Source organism: Somniosus microcephalus, chromosome 8 (assembly GCF_052327205.1).
Source record: "Somniosus microcephalus isolate GS21.2 chromosome 8, FLI_Smic_1.0, whole genome shotgun sequence".
Lineage (NCBI taxonomy): Eukaryota > Metazoa > Chordata > Chondrichthyes > Squaliformes > Somniosidae > Somniosus > Somniosus microcephalus.
Window position 1 is genome coordinate 27244876 of NC_140994.1, and position 19092 is coordinate 27263967.

At 40.9% G+C, this 19092-nt stretch overlaps 1 protein-coding gene across 4 annotated transcripts in view; it reads left to right on the forward strand.

Moving 5' to 3' along the window:
* rab11fip2 (RAB11 family interacting protein 2 (class I)) overlaps positions 1-17934 on the forward strand; it is a 101601-nt gene extending 83667 nt beyond the window's left edge. For 2 of the 4 annotated variants that reach the window (XM_085994402.1, XM_085994403.1), the window contains exon 5: positions 12711-17934. In XM_085994402.1, coding sequence (XP_085850528.1) covers positions 12711-12935 — 225 coding nt within the window. In that variant the 3' untranslated portion in view covers positions 12936-17934. Of the gene's footprint in view, positions 1-8434; positions 8548-10501; positions 10658-12710 lie in introns of all 4 variants that reach the window. The other 2 variants (XR_015079197.1, XR_015079198.1) reach the window with 2 other exon arrangements.
* Positions 17935-19092: the final 1158 nt, after the last annotated feature.

Here is a 19092-nt window from a genome sequence, read left to right on the forward strand (position 1 = left end):
ATATAGTTGATATCCACAGAGCACAAGTTTTTTTTTTACATATATGGGGAGCAAATTTTGGATCATTCTGGGCAGCAAAGATAACTCTGGCTTCTTTTCTCCACTATTGTCTCCTTAAACTCCTCTCCCTGCCTCTTCTCTCGCCTCCAACAACAAGTGCAATGAGACCCTGGACTTATCACTCGGATTGAGGCCATGTATTCAGCTGTCTATGTTGCTTCTTCCACATTCCCTGGCCCACCAAGCCAAAACATTCCCCAGGCTCACCATTGACCTTGAACCCACGTCTTTCTGTAGCTTCTCTCCTATCTTTTTCCACCCACCCTCATGCCCTCACTGACCTCATCTTGTCCATGAGACTCACCTGCTGCTCCCTTGACTCCATTCCCACTAAACAACTGACCACCCAACTTCCCTTCCTGGCCCCCCCCATGTAAATTGTAAATAGTTCTCTTCACTCAGGTTCTGTCCCCTCACTTTCAAAACTGCCATCATCACCCACTTCTCAAAAAACCCACCTTCGACCCCTCTCTTTTTACAAACTATAGCCCCATCTCCCTTTCCTCTCAAGTTCTTGAATGTTTTGTCGCTTCCCAAATCCATTGCCATCTTTACTGCCACTCTGTTTGAATCTCTCCAATCGGGTTTCCATCCCTGCCACAGCACTGAAACAGCCACCGTCAAGGTTACAAATGACATCCTCTGTGACTGTGACCATGCTACATTATCCCTCATCGCTCTCCACTGTCTTTGACATAGTCAACCATATACCATCCTCCTCCAATGCCTTGCTTCAATTGTCCAGCTTACTGGGATTGCCTTCACTTGGTTCCACTCTTACCTATCCAATTGTAGCCAGCAGATCTCCAGCAATGGCTTCTCTTCCCACCCCTGCACTGTTGCCTCAGTAGTCCCCCAAGGGTCTGTCCTTGACCACTTCCTCTTCCTCAATGATATGCTGACCCTTGACAATGTTATCTGCAGACATGGGGCTGGATTTTCATTCAGAAGTCAGGAAGGAGACTGGACTACAACTTTCGGGTTTTAGTCCCGCCTCCATCGAGATGCGGCCAATCCACACGATTTTAACTTGATTGACCTTGTTGAGCCCACCCAGCGGGCCAATTAAGGGCCACCCAGCAACAGGTGACGTCACAGACCGAAATTTCATCTGTCAAGACGTGTTGACAGATGAAATATCAGTGTTTCACAGCTGTTTGAAGCTGTCAAACACTGACAGTCTGACTTCTAACGTGAGTCCTTCTACACAGACTCAGTTAGAAATCTCACCGGCACTGAAAGCTGCAGGCTGTCACTTTTGACAAATCGCAGCCATTCTGCTTTCTGTGCCGGCTGAATGATGGACTCCCGAAACCTAGAGGAAGGAAGGCTGTAAAAGTAAGTACAGGTAATTTAAACTTCTTTACACACTTTAGACACACCAAACACACTTACCTTTGCACTCATGCAAACATCACTCACCTGAACACCGACATCTCGACCCCTCCAAGTTCTTCAACCCGACGGCCCGACTCCTCTAACTTGGTGTGGTTTGGAGCCGTTTGGAATCCCACACGACAACCTTCAAAATAGGGATTAGACTAAAAACTGCCTGTTAACAGGCAGTTAATTGGCAGTAATCCCTTCCCTCGGCGGGTCCCAGTGCGGGGCGGGTACCCGCCTCCTTTGAAACTTACATGGAGGCGGGTTTTGGGCAGGATGGTGTCGGGACCCCCGAATTCGGGAATTTAACCCCCCGCACGCCTCCAATCCCGACTCCACGGCACACTGAAAATTGACCCCGTGGTGTCAGCATCCGCATGTACATTAACGACGCCCAGCTCTACCTTTCCGCCACCTCACTAGCTCTCTAAACTGCCTCGGTGTTGTCACAGTGCTTGTCCAACATCCAGTCTTGGATTAGCCTCAATATCTTCCATTTAAACATTTGGATGACTGAAGCCATCATCTTTCAGCCCTGCCAGAAGTGCCATACCCTGCCTCACTCTATCTTCTGTTGAAACCCTCATCAATGCCTTGTCATCCCCAGACTGTACTATTCCAATGCTCTCCTGGCTGCTGTCCCATCCTTCACCCTCTATAAACTTCAGCTTATCCAAAATTCTGCTCACCCACCTTTGCTGACCTAAATTGGTTCTGGTCCCTTCACATCTCCAGTTTAAAATTCTCATTCTTGTGTTTAAACTCGGCCCTCCCTATCTTTTGTAATCTCCAGCCCTACAACCACTCTCCCCAGAACTCTCTGATCATCTAACTCTTGACCTTTTGTGCATCCTCCCTTGCCATCACCCCTCCATTGGCAGCTATACCTTTAGTCGTCTAGGCGCCACAATCTGGAATTCCCTCCCTAACCTCCTCTGCCCCTCTCTTCCTTTAAGGCCTGCCTTAAAACCCACCTCTTTGACCAAGCTTTTGGTCGTCTCTTCTAACATCATCATCATTTTGTTTCGGCATGCATTTTTGTCTGATTACGCCTCTATGAAGCACCTTGGGATGTTTTTCTCTGTTAAAGGTGCTAAACAAATGCAAGGTGTTGTTGTTGACCTTTGGGAATAAGACTTGGACTAAACCCATTAAATTGGATGAATTGGAAGTAACACAAGCTAAGCAGTGCAATAATGTGGTGACAGTTGAATACTGAAAAAAATCTCGAAATAAGTTTTTTGTTAAACACATCACAGCCAACACCTTTTTTAATGCAAAAATGCCCCAAGAAGTTTCACAAAGAGAAAAAAGGTAAAAGGATAGATGCTGAGCCATGGAGAGAGTAATTTAGACAGGTGACCAAAACCTTGTGTCAAAAAGATGGTCTTTTCGGAGTTCGAGCGGTGCAGGAGATTAATTCGGGAGTTCTAGAGAGAGAGGGGCCGAGTCAGGTGAAGCTTCTGCCACCAATGGTGGGGCGAAGGGAGGCGAATAAATCTCTGTATTCTAAAACTTGAATAAATGATACTTGAGGAATGTATTCACTCAAATATAAATACATTTCTCAAGTACCATCTAAGACCTATGTCTTCTAGTTTTAGTTTACCGAAAAATTTAAATAATTACATAATTTGGCAGGCATTGCATCTGTGTGATGAAGACTACTGTAGAGTGCACAGACGTTAAACCAAAATCATATAATGGTAAATATTGAATGGATATTTTGTGTTTATGCATTTCATTTATGACAAATCAAATTTTCTATAAGCGATAGGTAAACTAGAGTTGGTATAAGGTCGCAGTGCTGTTGTGATCCTTGACATGTTTGGGAAATTAACCTGTACTTGGCACAGTAGGAGTTTGCAGATTCCTTGATGTGTATATCCTGTGAAACATGAAAGGCTTTAGTGAGTCCAATTTTTTTGAAAGCTTGTAATGCAGCCTGGATTAATCCATAGCTGATCAAAGTGTAATTTGTAACCAGACAGGAAATTCCAATGTACCATTCCCACTTGCTCCTGTTTTATAGAGAAGTCCTGGTCCAAGCATAACACATCTTGGCAGACTAGTTATACTTTAATCAGAATTCAATAGTACCAAAATTTCCATCAAAGTGATGTGTTGACATGTCAGCCAGTACATTTTCTGCACAGATGGCATTCATCTCGACAAGTTTCCTGATTGACTATCAAAGTGTGAACAAAAGGGTATCTTAATTTTTATAGTGTGGTTAGTAAAATATCATTAGGTGCATTGAGATTTTGTTGAATCTTTCCCTAAATATGTTTAGTTACCAGTATACCTGTCTCGAGTATTGTGTGTCATTTGGTATTTATGTAGAGTATCATTTCAATCAGTTTAGTAGAAAAGTTATATTCTAAGGATTGTTTTGCCATTCACGCTGTTGTAGTCTACTAAACCAAGTCTAAATGTGCAGTATCATTGTATGTTGTAACACTGCGATGAAAAGTTATTTGTATTGCACTATTTTGTGCCATGATTTTAGTGACGTGATAGATAACTAACTAATTGAGTTCCCAGAAACGTTCTAAAGAAATCCATTCTTTACAGGACATTTTTCATAGGACCCAGGGGCAAAAACTGTTGCCAAATAATGAGTAGTTCCGAATGGTGCTGTCAGCTACAGGGTTTAAAGGAAGGAACACAAGATGTTGAAACTTTTGGAAACGGAAACGCCTCAATTTGGGAAGGGGGGAGTCAATTCTTAACATTTTAAAACGCTGCTTTCCTAAATAAAAGATAGGCTTTTAAAAAATGAACTGCTTTAAACGCCTATCAAAGGATCTGTCAAGATGATATCCCATTTATTCCTGGGATTTCAAATGGACACTCCACCAAATAGGTAGACATTACCTAATAACTAATGCTGAATGCTATCCAGTGACTGCAATTTCTACATGGACAATTACTGTAAAATTCTGAATACTGGCTTCCAGATTTAGTGCACCTTATTTCAATTTAATTGAGGGCCTATGGCATACCAATTACTTTTCAGATTGTTCTTTTTAATTATTGTATGTAAAATAGTTTCTCTGTTTGGTTAAGGATGTTTAAGTGTCATGTCTTTTGATATTCATTTTTAATGAAGATGTTATTTTAGAGGCAAGGGGATACTAGAAGACTGTAGGTACACGGAAGAGTGCCAAGTTGGCTTCACACCATTTGCTCTTTCATTAAGAAATTGCATTGATTCAATTGGTACATAATTTATGTGGTCTCCATACAAGAGTTTCAGGATAATTTGTCTCCTGTTCTCCATCATTAGGTACTGAAGAGGTTTTATGCTGGGTGTGTGCATAATAATTAGATCTGAGGCCATCTCTGTTCTAGTGCCAGTACCTGTCTCCAAAAAGCAGTGTTTAATCAGGAGTGGTAGCCAGTTTAGAGGACAGTGTGAACTCCTTAACACCTAATTAAACACTGAAAGGTAGATGAGGGGAGTAGGACAGTAGATGTGAAAGTAACTGTACTGATATTCCCAGAGCAAAGTTCCTCATTAGAACAATAATGAGGATCACTGCTTGCCAGATCTTCCATCTTATCGGACTCTTCAAACTGCTTTGGATACCAGCCTGTGCAGCTTTGACATGTTTAATTTTAAGTGTTCTTGCCTGCCGAATGTATCTAGGGGAAATAATTTATTTAAATTTTGGGGAAAAAAAATTGCATGTTAATCAGTAAGTCTGATTATTTTTAGAAACCAAGTTTTTCCATTCAGAAAGGTACTAATAATGCAATTTTTTAACTGTTGTAACCAGTGCTGTGTATTCATTTGAATTATTTTAACTTTTTAAAAATTAACCACCTGCAAAATCGACTGATCATAACTACTAGACTGAAATATATTCTCACACTTGGCAATATAAAGCTTCAGTGTTGTAAATGTCATTACTTCACATTAATTTACCTCTGCTGTGCAGGTTGGAGTAGCCTTTTTCTGCAGAGTCAGCTAGATGGGGACAGTATCTTGCAGAAAATGTTTTGTCTGGTTGGGAAGTTTGTGGATGATTTCATGCCTGAATCAGTTTCTACTAATGACTCTTCAGGTGGGAGGTGGCTGCTAGAAATCTCTAAATAGAGAAGTTAAACTATCAGATTTTTAAGACAACCTGAAGGAGTTTATCACCTTTTCTGGTCTTTGTGAGAGTGTGTACAATAAATTCCTACTTAATTTATCTAAAAAGCCAAGTACAATTTCATTATATATTTTCCAAACTCTCTCTTTTGTAGTCCAAATGTTGAAAGATATAATGCATGATATTTCTGGAAAAGGTGAAGTGCATTAAAAATGATGAGTAATTTGATAATTTATAGGAGAGCCTTATATAAATGTCATGATGTGGAGATGCCGGTGTTGGACTGGGGTGGACAAATGTGAGAAGTCGCACAACACCAGGTTATAGTCCAACAGCTTGTGATTTCAAATAAAGCTGTTGGACTATAACCTGGTGTTGTGTGACTTCTCACATTTATATAGATGTAGTATTGTGCTAAAGGGCAATATTTTGTCTATGAACTATTCCAACTTTTAAATGTGCAGCATTGAGAACATAAATCCATTTCAAAAACTTGTGCTCACTACCTAATTTGTATTACAGACCCATTTTGAGTAGAAGGGGTTCGGTAATGAACCCTGCCAATCCATGCTATGGAATCCTTTTACATTTAGATTATGTTGCGGATAGCACAGCTCCAGCAACAACAAACTGTTCATGTTCAAGTTTTTGTACGTGCAGTTTGAAGGTTGGGTTTATTAACTGGCTACTGGACCTTCCCTGACAGATAAAGCAGGCCTCTATGAGCAGCAATAGGAAAAGCACATTAGTGGCCGTATACGCTGAGACTGAGCATTCTGCCTGCCTGCAATCAGAAAACATGGTGGCTGGCTCCACTAGAGACACTGGCCCTGAATTTCCTGAAAACTTGCACTAAAACAATGGCGTAAGTATGTCCCTCTGCCAATTTTTGGCACAAAAACACAAAGTGACTTGCGCATGCTTTTACGTTGTGCCCGAATTTCCTTTTTCTTAAACGCCAATTCTGCAAAATCTCTGCCAAAACACTCTGCTGCTCATTAACATAGTTCCTTCCTCCCTGTACAAAATTACAGCTCGCATGAATTTACGGCAGATCTGGACGGACTGTAAATTTACACCAAAAATTTTAGGCCCAACAGGACTTAAAGACATATTTCTGGTGTTTTATGGCAATCTTTATTTTATATTTCTCCTCACCGAGATCTACAAAGTATTTTCTGTATCTTTAAGTGCATCTTTATGGCATCTAAACGATTTTCATTAAAAATTGAAAAATTTCCATGATTGCATTTTCTTAAACGTGCATAAAAGATGTTTTGATGACTTCAAACATTAATTTTCATGCATAAAGCAGTACTTAAAGAAGGAATATGGTGCAAGTTCGGTGCTTTCCGCTGGCCCTGATTGTTTACGCTGATTTCCACTTGTTTTATGTGGTTAATGTCAGAGTCCACGTGCGCGCTGACAACACCCAGCTCTACCTCACCATCCCCTCTCTCAACCCCCTCCACTCCTCTGATTTGTCACGCTGCTTGTCCAACATCTAGTATTGGATGAGCAGAAATTTCCTCCAATTAAATAATGGGAAGACCAAAGCCACTGTCTTCAGTCCCTGCCACAAACTCCATTCCATAGCCACCGACTCCATTCCTCTCTTGGCAACTTTCTGTGGCTGATTCAGCCCATTCGCAACCTTGGTGTCCTATTTGACCCTGAGCTGAGCTTCCGAACCCATATCCTCTCCATCACCAAGACTGCCTTCTTCCACCTCTGCAGTATCGCCTGTCTCCACCCCTGCCTCAACCCATCAGCTGCTGAAACCCTCATCCATGCCTTTGCTACCTCCTAGACTCTACTATTCCAATGCTCTCTTGGCTGACCACCTGCTTTCCACCCCCCCCCCCCCCCCCCCCCCCCCCCCGTAAATTTCAGCTCATCCAAAACTCTGCTGCCTGTGCTTTAACTCGCACCAAGTCCCATTCACCCATCACTCCTGTGCTCACTGACTGGCATTGGCTCCAGATACGGCAACGCCTTGAATTTAAAATCATCAACCTTGTGCTCAAATTCCTCCATGGTCTTGTCCCTCCCCATCTCTGCAACCTCCTCCAGAAATTCCAGAGCTTAGGGTCTAGGCAGCTGAAAGTACGGCCGCCAATATTGGAGCAGTGAAAATCAGGGATACACAAGAGGCCAGAACTGGAGGAGCGCAGAGATCTGGGAGGGTTGTAGGGCTGGAGGAGGTTACAGAGATGGGAAGGGGGTGAGGCCATGGAGGCATTTGGAAACCAGGATGAGCCTGAATTCGATACGACACAGCATAATTCTGCCATGATGCACAAAACAACCTAGGTAATAATGCACGTAATGTCATGACGTCACTAAGAGGCATTGTGAAATCTTTGCAGATTATTTTGCTGCAAGTCAAATGCTTTTACTGACCAGAGTTAAACCAATAACATTTTTTTTTAATTAGCTATCTTGACTTCCAGTCTATCAAAATGCAGTAATTTTAGATTGATCTGGCTACTAGCTGCAGGAGACCTAGGTTATGGCAGTTGGTGGCCGAAGATCAGTATAAATAGATTGGGTTAGAGGAACAGCAAACTCTTTGAAAAAGGATAATCTATTTAGGATACTGATACATTTAATTAAATGCATGCCTCCAGTTGAACTTACCACTCTCCAATTCAAGATAAAAATCAGTTTTATTTTCCCATTGATAATTGAATTAACTATTTTCTTTGTGTGGAAAGGTTAAGGCTATTAGTGGTTATTCAGTAAAAATGTAATGGGTGCCCTATTTAACTCTTAGTGGTTGACTAATGTTATCCAAACCAGTGCTCAAGTGATATAGGGCAATGTCCTCCAGCTCTGATGCAATAGTTTTAATACAGTCCAAAAGTAATGTGAAAGTTTCCTTTCTCAAGTGCTTTTAAGGATTCTCGGCCTTCATCTGGATACATGACGAGAAAATAGAGCAGCCACACTGGTGTACTTGGGGGTGTTCTTCTAAAATGAGGATTACAACACATCAGGCAAGGTAGAGTGAACTTTGCCCTGTATCTGACCTATTGGGGGCGATTTTAACCCTACTCGCTCAGCAGAAACCTGGCGGGTGGGCATTTAAAATCCCCCTGGCTCTTGCCTGTCCGAAAGCCGCCATGATCGCAACTTCTGCAATTTTAACCTGCTCTCCTGAGCGGGCAGCAAGGACACACGCCCAGAGCCAACAGGGTCCTTCTTTACACCTGCATGTTCCGGCCCGATGACCTCATTGACACCCGACTGTAATTTTAACTCCGGCCTGAGCGGGGCATCCAAATCGGGGCCATTAACTTCCTGATCTAGAAGTGCTTGATGCTGGCATGCAGTACAAAGCTCCCCAGTACTGCCATCCTTCACCTTTTGAGCACTAAGATCATTTTTATTTCTCAACCCCCCCCCCCCCCATTTGAAAATGTAATAGTGGGAGAGAATTAAATACTGAAAATGCATAAAACATTTGACGTTTACAAAACAATGGCCGTGTACTAATGCAAATTTACTGGACAAAGCAAATTTATTTTTGGATATTGATTACGAAACTGTCCAGATGTGAAGAACTAGATCATCCTGCCAAGAAATCAGTAAGCATATTTTGCCTATTTTCACAAGAGGTTTAATACTTCTAGTTCAAATAAATAGGAAACATCAATCCCAATCCTTCCTTCCTCATTAAAATATAATTTTGCAAAGCAGGTTATTGTGCAAAATCTTTTCATTTTTCAATCATTGGATTATTTCTCCTACTCAACTTGTACATCCAAAAAATGAATGTGCTGGTTTTTCAGGTACAATGGCGAGGATATCCTGCCCCTGCACCCGACGATTCTTTTGGTGAATCTGGGGTGGGCTGAACCCGAAAAATAGCTAGCCGGCATGTACCGTCGCAGCCCTTGGCCTGGTGGTGCCCATGTGGGCAGACACACTACAATTAAATGCAAATCAGAGAAATATATCCTCCAATGTATTTCCTGTGACTTGCCTGCTTGGAACACTGGATGCGAGGAATGCCTATTAGACCCAGGACTCCTGTGTTCTCTTGACGAAAGTAGCGGTCCATAAATTGATTTGTTTTTTGCAGACAAGGGCTTTGCAAATGTTCACCACAGAAGGAACATCAAATAAAAATTCCAAAAATGTTTTGCTCTTTTGTAGGCTACCTGCTTCTAAACACAGGCCAGGGAACCTGCCCCGAAGGTAATGGGTGCATCTCCGTGGCAAACAAAAGTCCTGCAACACCTTCCCCTGCGCCACCACCCCCCCCCCCCTCCCAGCCCCAACTGGCACCAACATTTGTGCTTCAATCAAAGGTGGGGAGAAGATCCTGACCAGTGTTTTCAATTTCATTATGAAATCTCACAACATAATGGCACTAAACTTTCTTTCCAAAATGTATATTTGCAATATGATTTAATGGGGGGGAAATTCAGTTGGTTTGCGCCTCCCGTTAGCGCCTTAAGAGGGCGCTAATGGGGCGCAAAGCAACTGGCGCCCGGCCGCGGTGATGTTTGCGCCACTCGTGAAATTAACTAGACATTTTGCGGCGGCGCTAAACACTACCGCCACGATCTCCTGCGCCAGCAGATCGTGCCGTCAGTCGAGTGCGCAATGCCCCGGTAGCGCCCCGGACCGGATATTGAGTGGCTCCCCCTGCCTTACTGCCTGCCGCTAGCAACGACAGGTTGAGGGGAGTGTTTTGCAGTCAGGAAGGGACTGGGAGAGCGCTATTTAAAGGCGACCGCTTCCTGCCTTTTTGTTGGTGATATTTTTGCACCACGCATTCAGAGCGTGAGACAGACACTTCTGGAGAGATTCAACGCTGTGTGAAGGAGTTTTGGGTACTGAGCAGCACTTTGCAGGTTCATTTTGATTTGCCCTTGTATCGATTTAGAAGAGACTGGGGGCTGCACTCTGAGCTCTTTCCCTGGGGGTCTCCATTTTCTTTCCAGCAGATTTGATGTACAGGTCTCTCCAGGCCAAGATTCAAGGCTGCAATGAGCAGGATGTGGATGGAGAGCAAAATCAACCCTCCCCTTTTTTAAGATAAAAACAGAAAATGCTGGAGAAACTCAGCAGGTCAAGCAGCATCTGTGACGAGAGAAACAGAGGTAACGTTTCAGGTCGATGACCTTTCGTCAGAATTCCCCTTTAAGAACTGGCCGGCGCCAGTGTGTCTGTGTTCCATTGCTGACTGACATCACGAGCTTCACCAGCGCTCTGAGGTAGCGCCTTGCTCCTCGGCCTTTGCGCCTTAAGACAGGTGAATTAGCGCTCCAATCACCTCCAGGGGTGATGAAAGCCAAGTTTGCCGTCGGAGGTGATAATTAGCGCCAGGCACTAAACTTTGTGCACGGCCGATAATGGTACCCCAAACGGGGCGATATGGAATTTTTGCCCCATTGTCCATAACTGAGCAAGCCTATGTTTTAAGTTTTTTAAATCGCACTTCCCCCCCCCCCCCCCCCCCAATAGTCCATTAGAGTGTAAACCTAAGCATTGTATATTTCAAATATTTGTTAATTATAGCAATTGAAGCCCTAACCTGGGTTGGATATTTTCCATGTTCCAAATTAGATTGCTTCCAATAGCAATTGATCTATATGACCTCGCCTTCAGTGAATATATAGCTAGGAACGCCAAACAAACCAGGAGAATACAAGAGGGTTGTTTTTTTGGTAAGTTAAAATCCATCTGTCAACTTGCATGCTTCCTGACAAGTAAATTCAATTCAGTATGAAAATGATTTGGAAATAGCTGCAGTGGGAACTCCATTTTGGTGCTGCCATCTTTGGATAAGCCATCAATGTCTGTCTTTGCAGTTTTGGTCAAGAAGGTAAGAGCCCATAGGATCCAGGGCAATTTGGCACATTGGATCCAAAATTGGCTTAGTGGCAGGAGGCAGAGGGTGATGGTCGAAGGTTGTTTTTGTGACTGGAAGCCTGTGTCCAGTGGTGTACTGCAGGGATCGGTGCTGGATCCTTTGCTGTTTGTAGTGTACATTAATGATTTAGATATGAATGTAGGAGGTATGATCAGTAAGTTTGCGGATGACACGAAAATTGGTGGGGTGGTAAATAGCGAGGAGGGAAGCCTCGGGCTACAGAACGATATAGATGGGTTGGTTAGATGGGCAGAACAGTGGCAAATAGAATTTAACCCTGAAAAGTGTGAGGTGATGCATTTTTGGGAGGACTAACAAGGCAAGGGAATACACAATGAATGGTAGGACCCTAGGAAGGACAGAGGATCAGAGGGACCTTGGTGTGCATGTACATAGGTCCCTGAAGGCAGCAGGACAGGTAGATAAGGTGGTTAAAAAGGCAGATGGGATACTTGCCTTCATTAGCCGAGGCATAGAATACAAGAGCAGGAAGGTTATGATGGAGCTGTACAAAACGCTAGTTAGGCCACAGCTGGAATACTGTGTGCAGTTCTGGTTGCCACACTATAGGAAGGATTGCATTGGAGAGGGTGCAGAGGAGATTCACCAGGATGTTACCTGGGCTGGAGCACTTCAGCTATGAAGAGAGACTGGACAGGCTGGGTTTTTTTTCCTTAGAGCAGAGAAGGCTGAGGGGGGACCTGATTGACGTTTACAAAATTATGAGGGGCATAGATAGGGTAGATAGAAAGGAACTTTTTCCCTTCGTAGAGGGGTCAATAACCAGGGGGCATAGTTTCAAGGTAAGGGGCAGGAGATTGAAGGGATTTGAGGAAAAGCTTTTTCACCCAGAGGGTGGCTGGAATCTGGAACTCCTGCCTGAAAGGGTGGTAGAGGCAGGAACCCTTACAACATTCAAGAAGCATTTAGATGAGCACTTGAAACGTCATAGCATACAAGGCTATGGACCAAGTGCTGGAAAATGGGATTAGAATAGATGGGGCTTGATGGCCAGCGAGGACACGATGGGCCGAAGGGCCTCTTTCTGTGCTGTATAAATCTATGACTATGAATATCCAATAGTGTGACACCAATGATCAGCAATAACGTTACTGGGTTTAGAGTTCTATGTTTTCTTTGTTGCAAGGAAAAACAGTGACTCCATTTAAGGTTTTAAGTGCCACACGGCATTAAACTCTGTGGGTTAAAAAAAAAAAAAAAAAAATCTAACTCGAGGAAGCTATAAATTTATGCAACCTAACTTCAGTTTCTGTTTTCAGGATCCCAGCCTACTTGCCACTGCATATCGTAACTTATCGTATGATGAGCTGATCTATGAACTTGTGAAACACAAAGAACTTGTTAAGAGAAAGGATGGCCAAATCCGGGAACTTGAGGACTACATTGATAACCTTCTAGTGCGAGTGATGGAGGAAACTCCCAGCATTCTTAGAGTGCCATATGAACCATCTAGAAAAGCTGGAAAGCTTTCAAAAAACAATTGACCTGGTGAATATTTTGTAATTGACAAAATATACTTGGTGTCTGTGACAAAATGTGACGGCAACTCTGAAGACCTTTTTATAATCCGTGCATTGGTAAAGAACTTTATAAAGCAGAGATGGCGTGAAGCTTTCCTTAGTGAGTATTTGTTGCCAAGCAAAGTAGAATCTATATATCCTGAGTGTGTCTCTTCGTAATTTGGCTAACATTCAAGTGTGAACTTAAATCAAAATTACAGTTTGTTTTAAACAAAATATAGTTGAGAGAATATGCAGATTAGCACATATATAGTGACTTCACTGGTAGTTAGATTGACCATGGGAGAGCCCTCCTTCTCAACGACTCACATGTTGACCTTGCATATTTATTTTTGTATTATCTTTACAGACTATAGAATGTAGCAATCTAAAGCGAATATAGCTTTGTTGTAATTACACTTAGCATTTAAATAGTTACAGTACTGTTTGCATACCTCGAGGGGTCTGACGTTTATTTGGGGGGTTCACACAGTAAATTCAGTGGTGTGTTTTCTATTCTGCAAGCCATTCATACACTTGAGTATATTGAAGCAAAATGTCCGTATACTCTTGTGATGCCAAAACCGATCACTTTATACTTGCCTATTACTTGATTATCTGTGTACTTCGGGGAAGGGTCTGGCACATTTATTGTTTTGGCGGTGGGGGGGAAGTTCAGTTAATTTTATGGTTTTTTCTATTATATTACAGAAACCATTCATACACTTGAATATATTTAAGCAAGATGTCGGTATACTCTTGTAATGCCAAAACTGATCACTTTATACTTGCCTATTACTTAATTATCTATTGTATTTGAATCTTCCAGTACTTCCACAACAATACTGGGCTCTCTCTTTGGAGCTCATTTTACACCTGTACTTCATCAAACATTTGATTTACCTAATGCTGCAATAGATTAGAAAAATCTAATGTTTTCCATTCTCATTGAGCTGCATTTCACCCTGTTTTGGGGGGAAACAATGTATAGCAGAAATACAATGGACTTTTTTTTTGCAGAACAAAATGATCTGTCCATTTACTTAAGTTCATTAAAACATTGGTTATGTCATCTGAGGCTGCAGTTTTACTACTGTTTTTGTATTAATGAGAAATGGGTTTGGGTGCATGTCAATACAAAAAAAATATATAGTCTTAAAGTAAGAATGCCAAGTTGTGTCATATTTAAAAAGCAACTGAAGAATGATAGTGCTCACAAATTTTATATTAAGTTATATACATTTTTGTTAAGGACATACTTTGGTAGTTGTTCAGAATAAAAGTTGTGCATTTTATGCCAAACTATACTAAGGTTTCCTGTGCATTTTAAATGGAACAATAACTACCACATTGGTGGATAAGCCTCTAAGTAATAGTTGGTTGTAGTCTTCAATGGGTCATGATCTAAAAGTACTTATTTATCTTTATATACTCAGTTGACAGTCTCGTATATGACAGTTATTTAAAGCTGTATATTTAATTGACACAGTTGGTACTTAGGAGTTGCTGTCACTTAGCCCTGTGAGCATCTTAGAGTACATAAAGTGCGTGTTGCATATGAAGGCAGCAGATAGCCATCTCTTGTGTTTGTCCAGAGTCACTCATCGAAAACTGTATTCACGTAAAAGTTTTTAGCTAATGGTGAAAGCTACCGTAGTCATTCAGGTTATTTATCTGGCTGCAATAAAACAACACAGACCTCAACTCTGAGGAGTACTCATAGCTGGGTAAAGCTGCTTGCTTGCTTTGAAGACTGACACATACCATTAAACATTTAAATAATTTTAAGTGCCCACGTGATCTGTTTAAATGTTCTATGCCAGTATTGCTTTTACACTTTTGAAAATGAAAATTGCAACAAAAGATTTAAATTATTTGATCTTGTGCACTTGGTTAATGTTTCTCACAAAATAATAATGCCAACTTTTTAAAATTTGCTTTTAGTGTTCTTTACACTCTTAAAGGTACTTGCTAGATAACTTTGTTGTAATTATTTAGAGACACAAATCAGATAAAATCCTTATCATAATTTAGACTTTTTTATTGACCGTTTGCAACAATAAAATGCGGTAAACTTGAAGTAAGGTTACAGAGCTGTAAAGAAATGGTACAGACAGGCGTTGTGAAAACTACAGACAGTCATCCATGCTGATTTAAGGTGCACTTTTAGGGAGAATAATGCTCGAGTTCAGCTCTGAGAGACTTGCCCTTTAGGGAGTTGATGTAATTAACATAGAAGGATTCCAATAATTATACCACACTTCTGGAGACTTCACCATGTAATAAAGTTGTTATTTTACAGTGAAGATATATATGACTGGTAGGCATGTTAAGAGTGCTGTATTACAATTGAGAGGCCCTAATGGCTGCATAAACTGCCAAGCATTTAGGGCATCATCTAAACCCAAAGACAGTGTTTATAGGCTAACATACTTCCAGACCATTTTCTTGTGTAGAATCTTCAGTTGTGCCATCATATTTTACCTTGCACATTTTTACTTTCACTATCTCTTGACACCTTTGTGTTATCTAGGTTGCTAACTGCTGCTTCTGCCATCATGTTTTACTGCTCTAAATTTAAATCTTCTGATGGAAAGTATTCTTCACCTCCAGTTTCTTACCCATCTCTGCCACTGCTCAATTATTTTTTATTAGTTTGGGCAGAAGTAAAATGATGGGCATCCTTTGCAAAGGATTTGTATTGCAATTTTTTGTGACTGGAAGATGTTTTGTGCGGGTGCTTGGATGTTCTGTATACTGTATGTATTCTTCATGATGGCTAAATAATAGCTTTTTCACTTCAGTATCATATTCGCATCCTAAAGCTGTTTGTTTGCCTTTACTGGTTAGCTGCTGTGGGAGACATAAATGTCGTTTTTTTAAATAAGCATAAAACTTGTTTATATGCAAATCTTCATCTGTAATAGAAACTAAGCTACAGTGTGGGGAATAGTGGAATTACAGTTTATCTACTTCTAAGTTAAGGGCCCAATAACTAAAGTCACTGGCTGGGCTAAGAGCTCATATTGTGAGCAATAAATTATCCATTCGTATTTGCCAAATTGTACAAACTGATAAAAGTTAAACGTTCTGGTGCACACTGTGAGGGAACACAAGAAATGCTGTCGGATGCTTCAATTCTGTTTAAGATCAATACTAAAGGTGCAGCAATACTGACACTGGACAGCAGTGGTTTTCCTTCTGTTGTCCTGTTGACTACTTGGGTTAAAAAAAAAAGGTAGTTGGAAGCTGAACTTTCACTGCAGTGCTATGGCTGCTTGTTTCACTAAACATGTGATACAATCTCCAGGGATTAGGAAAGTTGCATCAGTCCTACTTCTGTAAACTTCGGAAGAGTTAAATAAAGGAGCAACAATTATTTCTGATATTATTGAACACTTGCTCTGCAATGAGCAAACATCACAACTATCCCTTTATTAATTTATTCCTTGCCATTTTAATTACTGTTCCCAACAGCAGTCTCTTTGGTAAAGGATGTAAACTGCTGAGGGTAAAGTGTTTCCATTGACTTCAGATTTGTCACTAGCCAGAAACAAAGTTCAACTAAAGGAGTAGAACCAGCGAGGCCTACTTATGTGTGTCATCTAAACTCTTGTCTGTAAAAAGGTACCTCTAATTAATATTTTCATATTCGATTTATATATTCCTGCAGTTACCTGCTTTCCCTTATGAACTACAGGAAACTTTCTGGTATCCGGCACTGACGGGACCGAGTTGGTGCCGTCCCATCAAAACTGCCGTATAAACCAGCGCTAATGTTAAAACATACAGAGCTTTTCAGTTCCGTGTGAATCAACAAACCCTGTTGCTTAGCAACAGCTTCAAAACAGTCGGCCGCAGCTTAAAAGCGTCTCTGTAGCTAAGCAACAGCTTCAGCTTGACCTTGCAGAGCCTGACTGGGGGGGGGAAAAAAAGCAACGAGAAGTAAAAAAAACTTATAGGAAACGGCTCCTGAATTTTGCCGGTAGATAGAGCTTTCCGGACATTTAACCTCCGGTTAAACGAAAGTTTCCTGTAGTGTGTTGCATGAAATTTATCTGTTGCGCGCTCAGATCCCTATACATGCACTGCTCATGCACATTGTTTTGCTGAATTATGCATCTTTTTCTTGCATCTGGGGTTTTTAAATGCTTTGTTCTGATCAAGAACAATTTATAAATAGTTGAAAGTGACTTTCTGCTCTTGTCTACTTTCTTAACGTTTTTAGAAATAAACTTAATGAATGCAACATCAGCCATGAAATGTACTACATATAAAATTATGCTTAAAATATATGGGCATCTATGCAGTTTTATTTTAATAAGTTGGGATGCTGCACAGCCCTGTTCAAGGTGTATTGAACAAATATGGTAACCGATTTCTGCAGTACTGTAATAATTATTTGAAATTTTTGAACACTGACGTGATGCAAGGTTCATGCATACAGGTGAAGCAGAATGTTATGCAAGATGTTCTTCAATGATTTGAAATGCACATAAGCGTGGCCTGCAAAAGAAATGTGACTTTTTTAAATGAGTATGTGTAAGATTTCATGATGTTGTATATTGTATAAATCACATTTTAGAAGTGAAAATATTGCCAGTCATTCACAGTATTCCTCACCATGTCTCTGTGGCAAATTCAAAAAATCAATTACAAATCAAGAATGGAGTATGCAGTCAGCATCTGTTTATAAATTACATTGAATGGATATTCCATATTTGTCTGGTATTGTAAATAAGTTAAGAAAAATGGCTGCATGTAGCTTTGCTTGGTATGTGTTTTATTATGAAAGAATGTTAATATAAATGGCTCTCCTTAAATTGATTGCATGTTTAAAAATTACAATGGATTGAAAAGAAAGTACCAATGGTATTAATCTTCTAATGGTTTAATGAATAAATTCAGTATAATTATGTTTGCACTGTAAGTTGTGACGAAGCACATCTTTCATTACATATATTAAACTTCTAAATACATTCTGCATTTGTAGCTGTGCTTGACATTATTGCTAAAAACCATATGCTGCATGTTTCCAATATTTAATAAAGTGTATTAAATATATTATGGAATGTTGTCCCTGTTTTACCAGGAAATTGAGTTAAATCTTGACTGTACAGATGCCAATTGTTTATCCGTTCATGTTAAGAACCATTAGTATCCATTAAGGAACATTTAAACATTAGTATTTTAAGATAGCGCTGCAGAGTGGAACATTGTTCAACTTTGCAGTGTGTGATAATTAATGGCCTGCAGACAGGCGTTGTGAAAACTACTGACAGTCATCCATGCTGATTTAGGGTGCACTCCATGACTGCATACGTTTGTAAGCCTTCTGAAAGGCCCCACAAATTCCGGATGCGCGAAAACCTGAAACTTGCGATCTGTCGAGGTACGCCTTGGCCGATCATCCGAACCGACTAGAAATTGACTTTCGCTGGCGCAGAGTTGGGCTGTCTACTGCGCAGCATTTACCCAATAAACTCGTACACCCCTGCTTTCATCAGCATAAGGGTGGTGATAAATCTTAAATTTTAAAGTGAAAATGATGCACAAACAATTAAAATTAGTTTATGCAAATGTTGGCCTGGATTAAAATGTTTAAAATTATTTTTCAAAAAATTACATTTTTTATTGTATTTGCTGTAATGAAGGGACATTAAGTTTGAAAATCAGGACATTTATTTTTATTACTGTTGTCTAAATTAAACGGGGATTCCAGTAGGGTTTATAGGGGATTCTGTTTATAAATGGAATCCTCCTTTCTCCTTGGAGGACCTGGCCCACGTGATCCCAGGGATGCTTCCGAACCGCCTGGGATCCGTGGGCCTTTACGCAGGCCCAGAACTCCCCGTAGCTTTGGAGCCAGGACGTAAGTTTGTAGATCTTTCACAAGTCGGAGGCATACTCTGAAGGCACGCCTCCAACCTCCAATTCAGGGCCATTATTTTGGTTTGACTTCAGATTAACACAATTGTTTTGGAAAACCGTGTCACCTGGCTCAGTTTAAGATCAAGCCTGATATCGAATTCTGGGTGCCAGGTATTGATCCAGTGCAAGTGGTATTGGTAGTAGAAAGCATGCGGATACCAGACCTTGTGGACATCCCGTGATAATATAGTCCCTAAAAGTTGCCATCAAT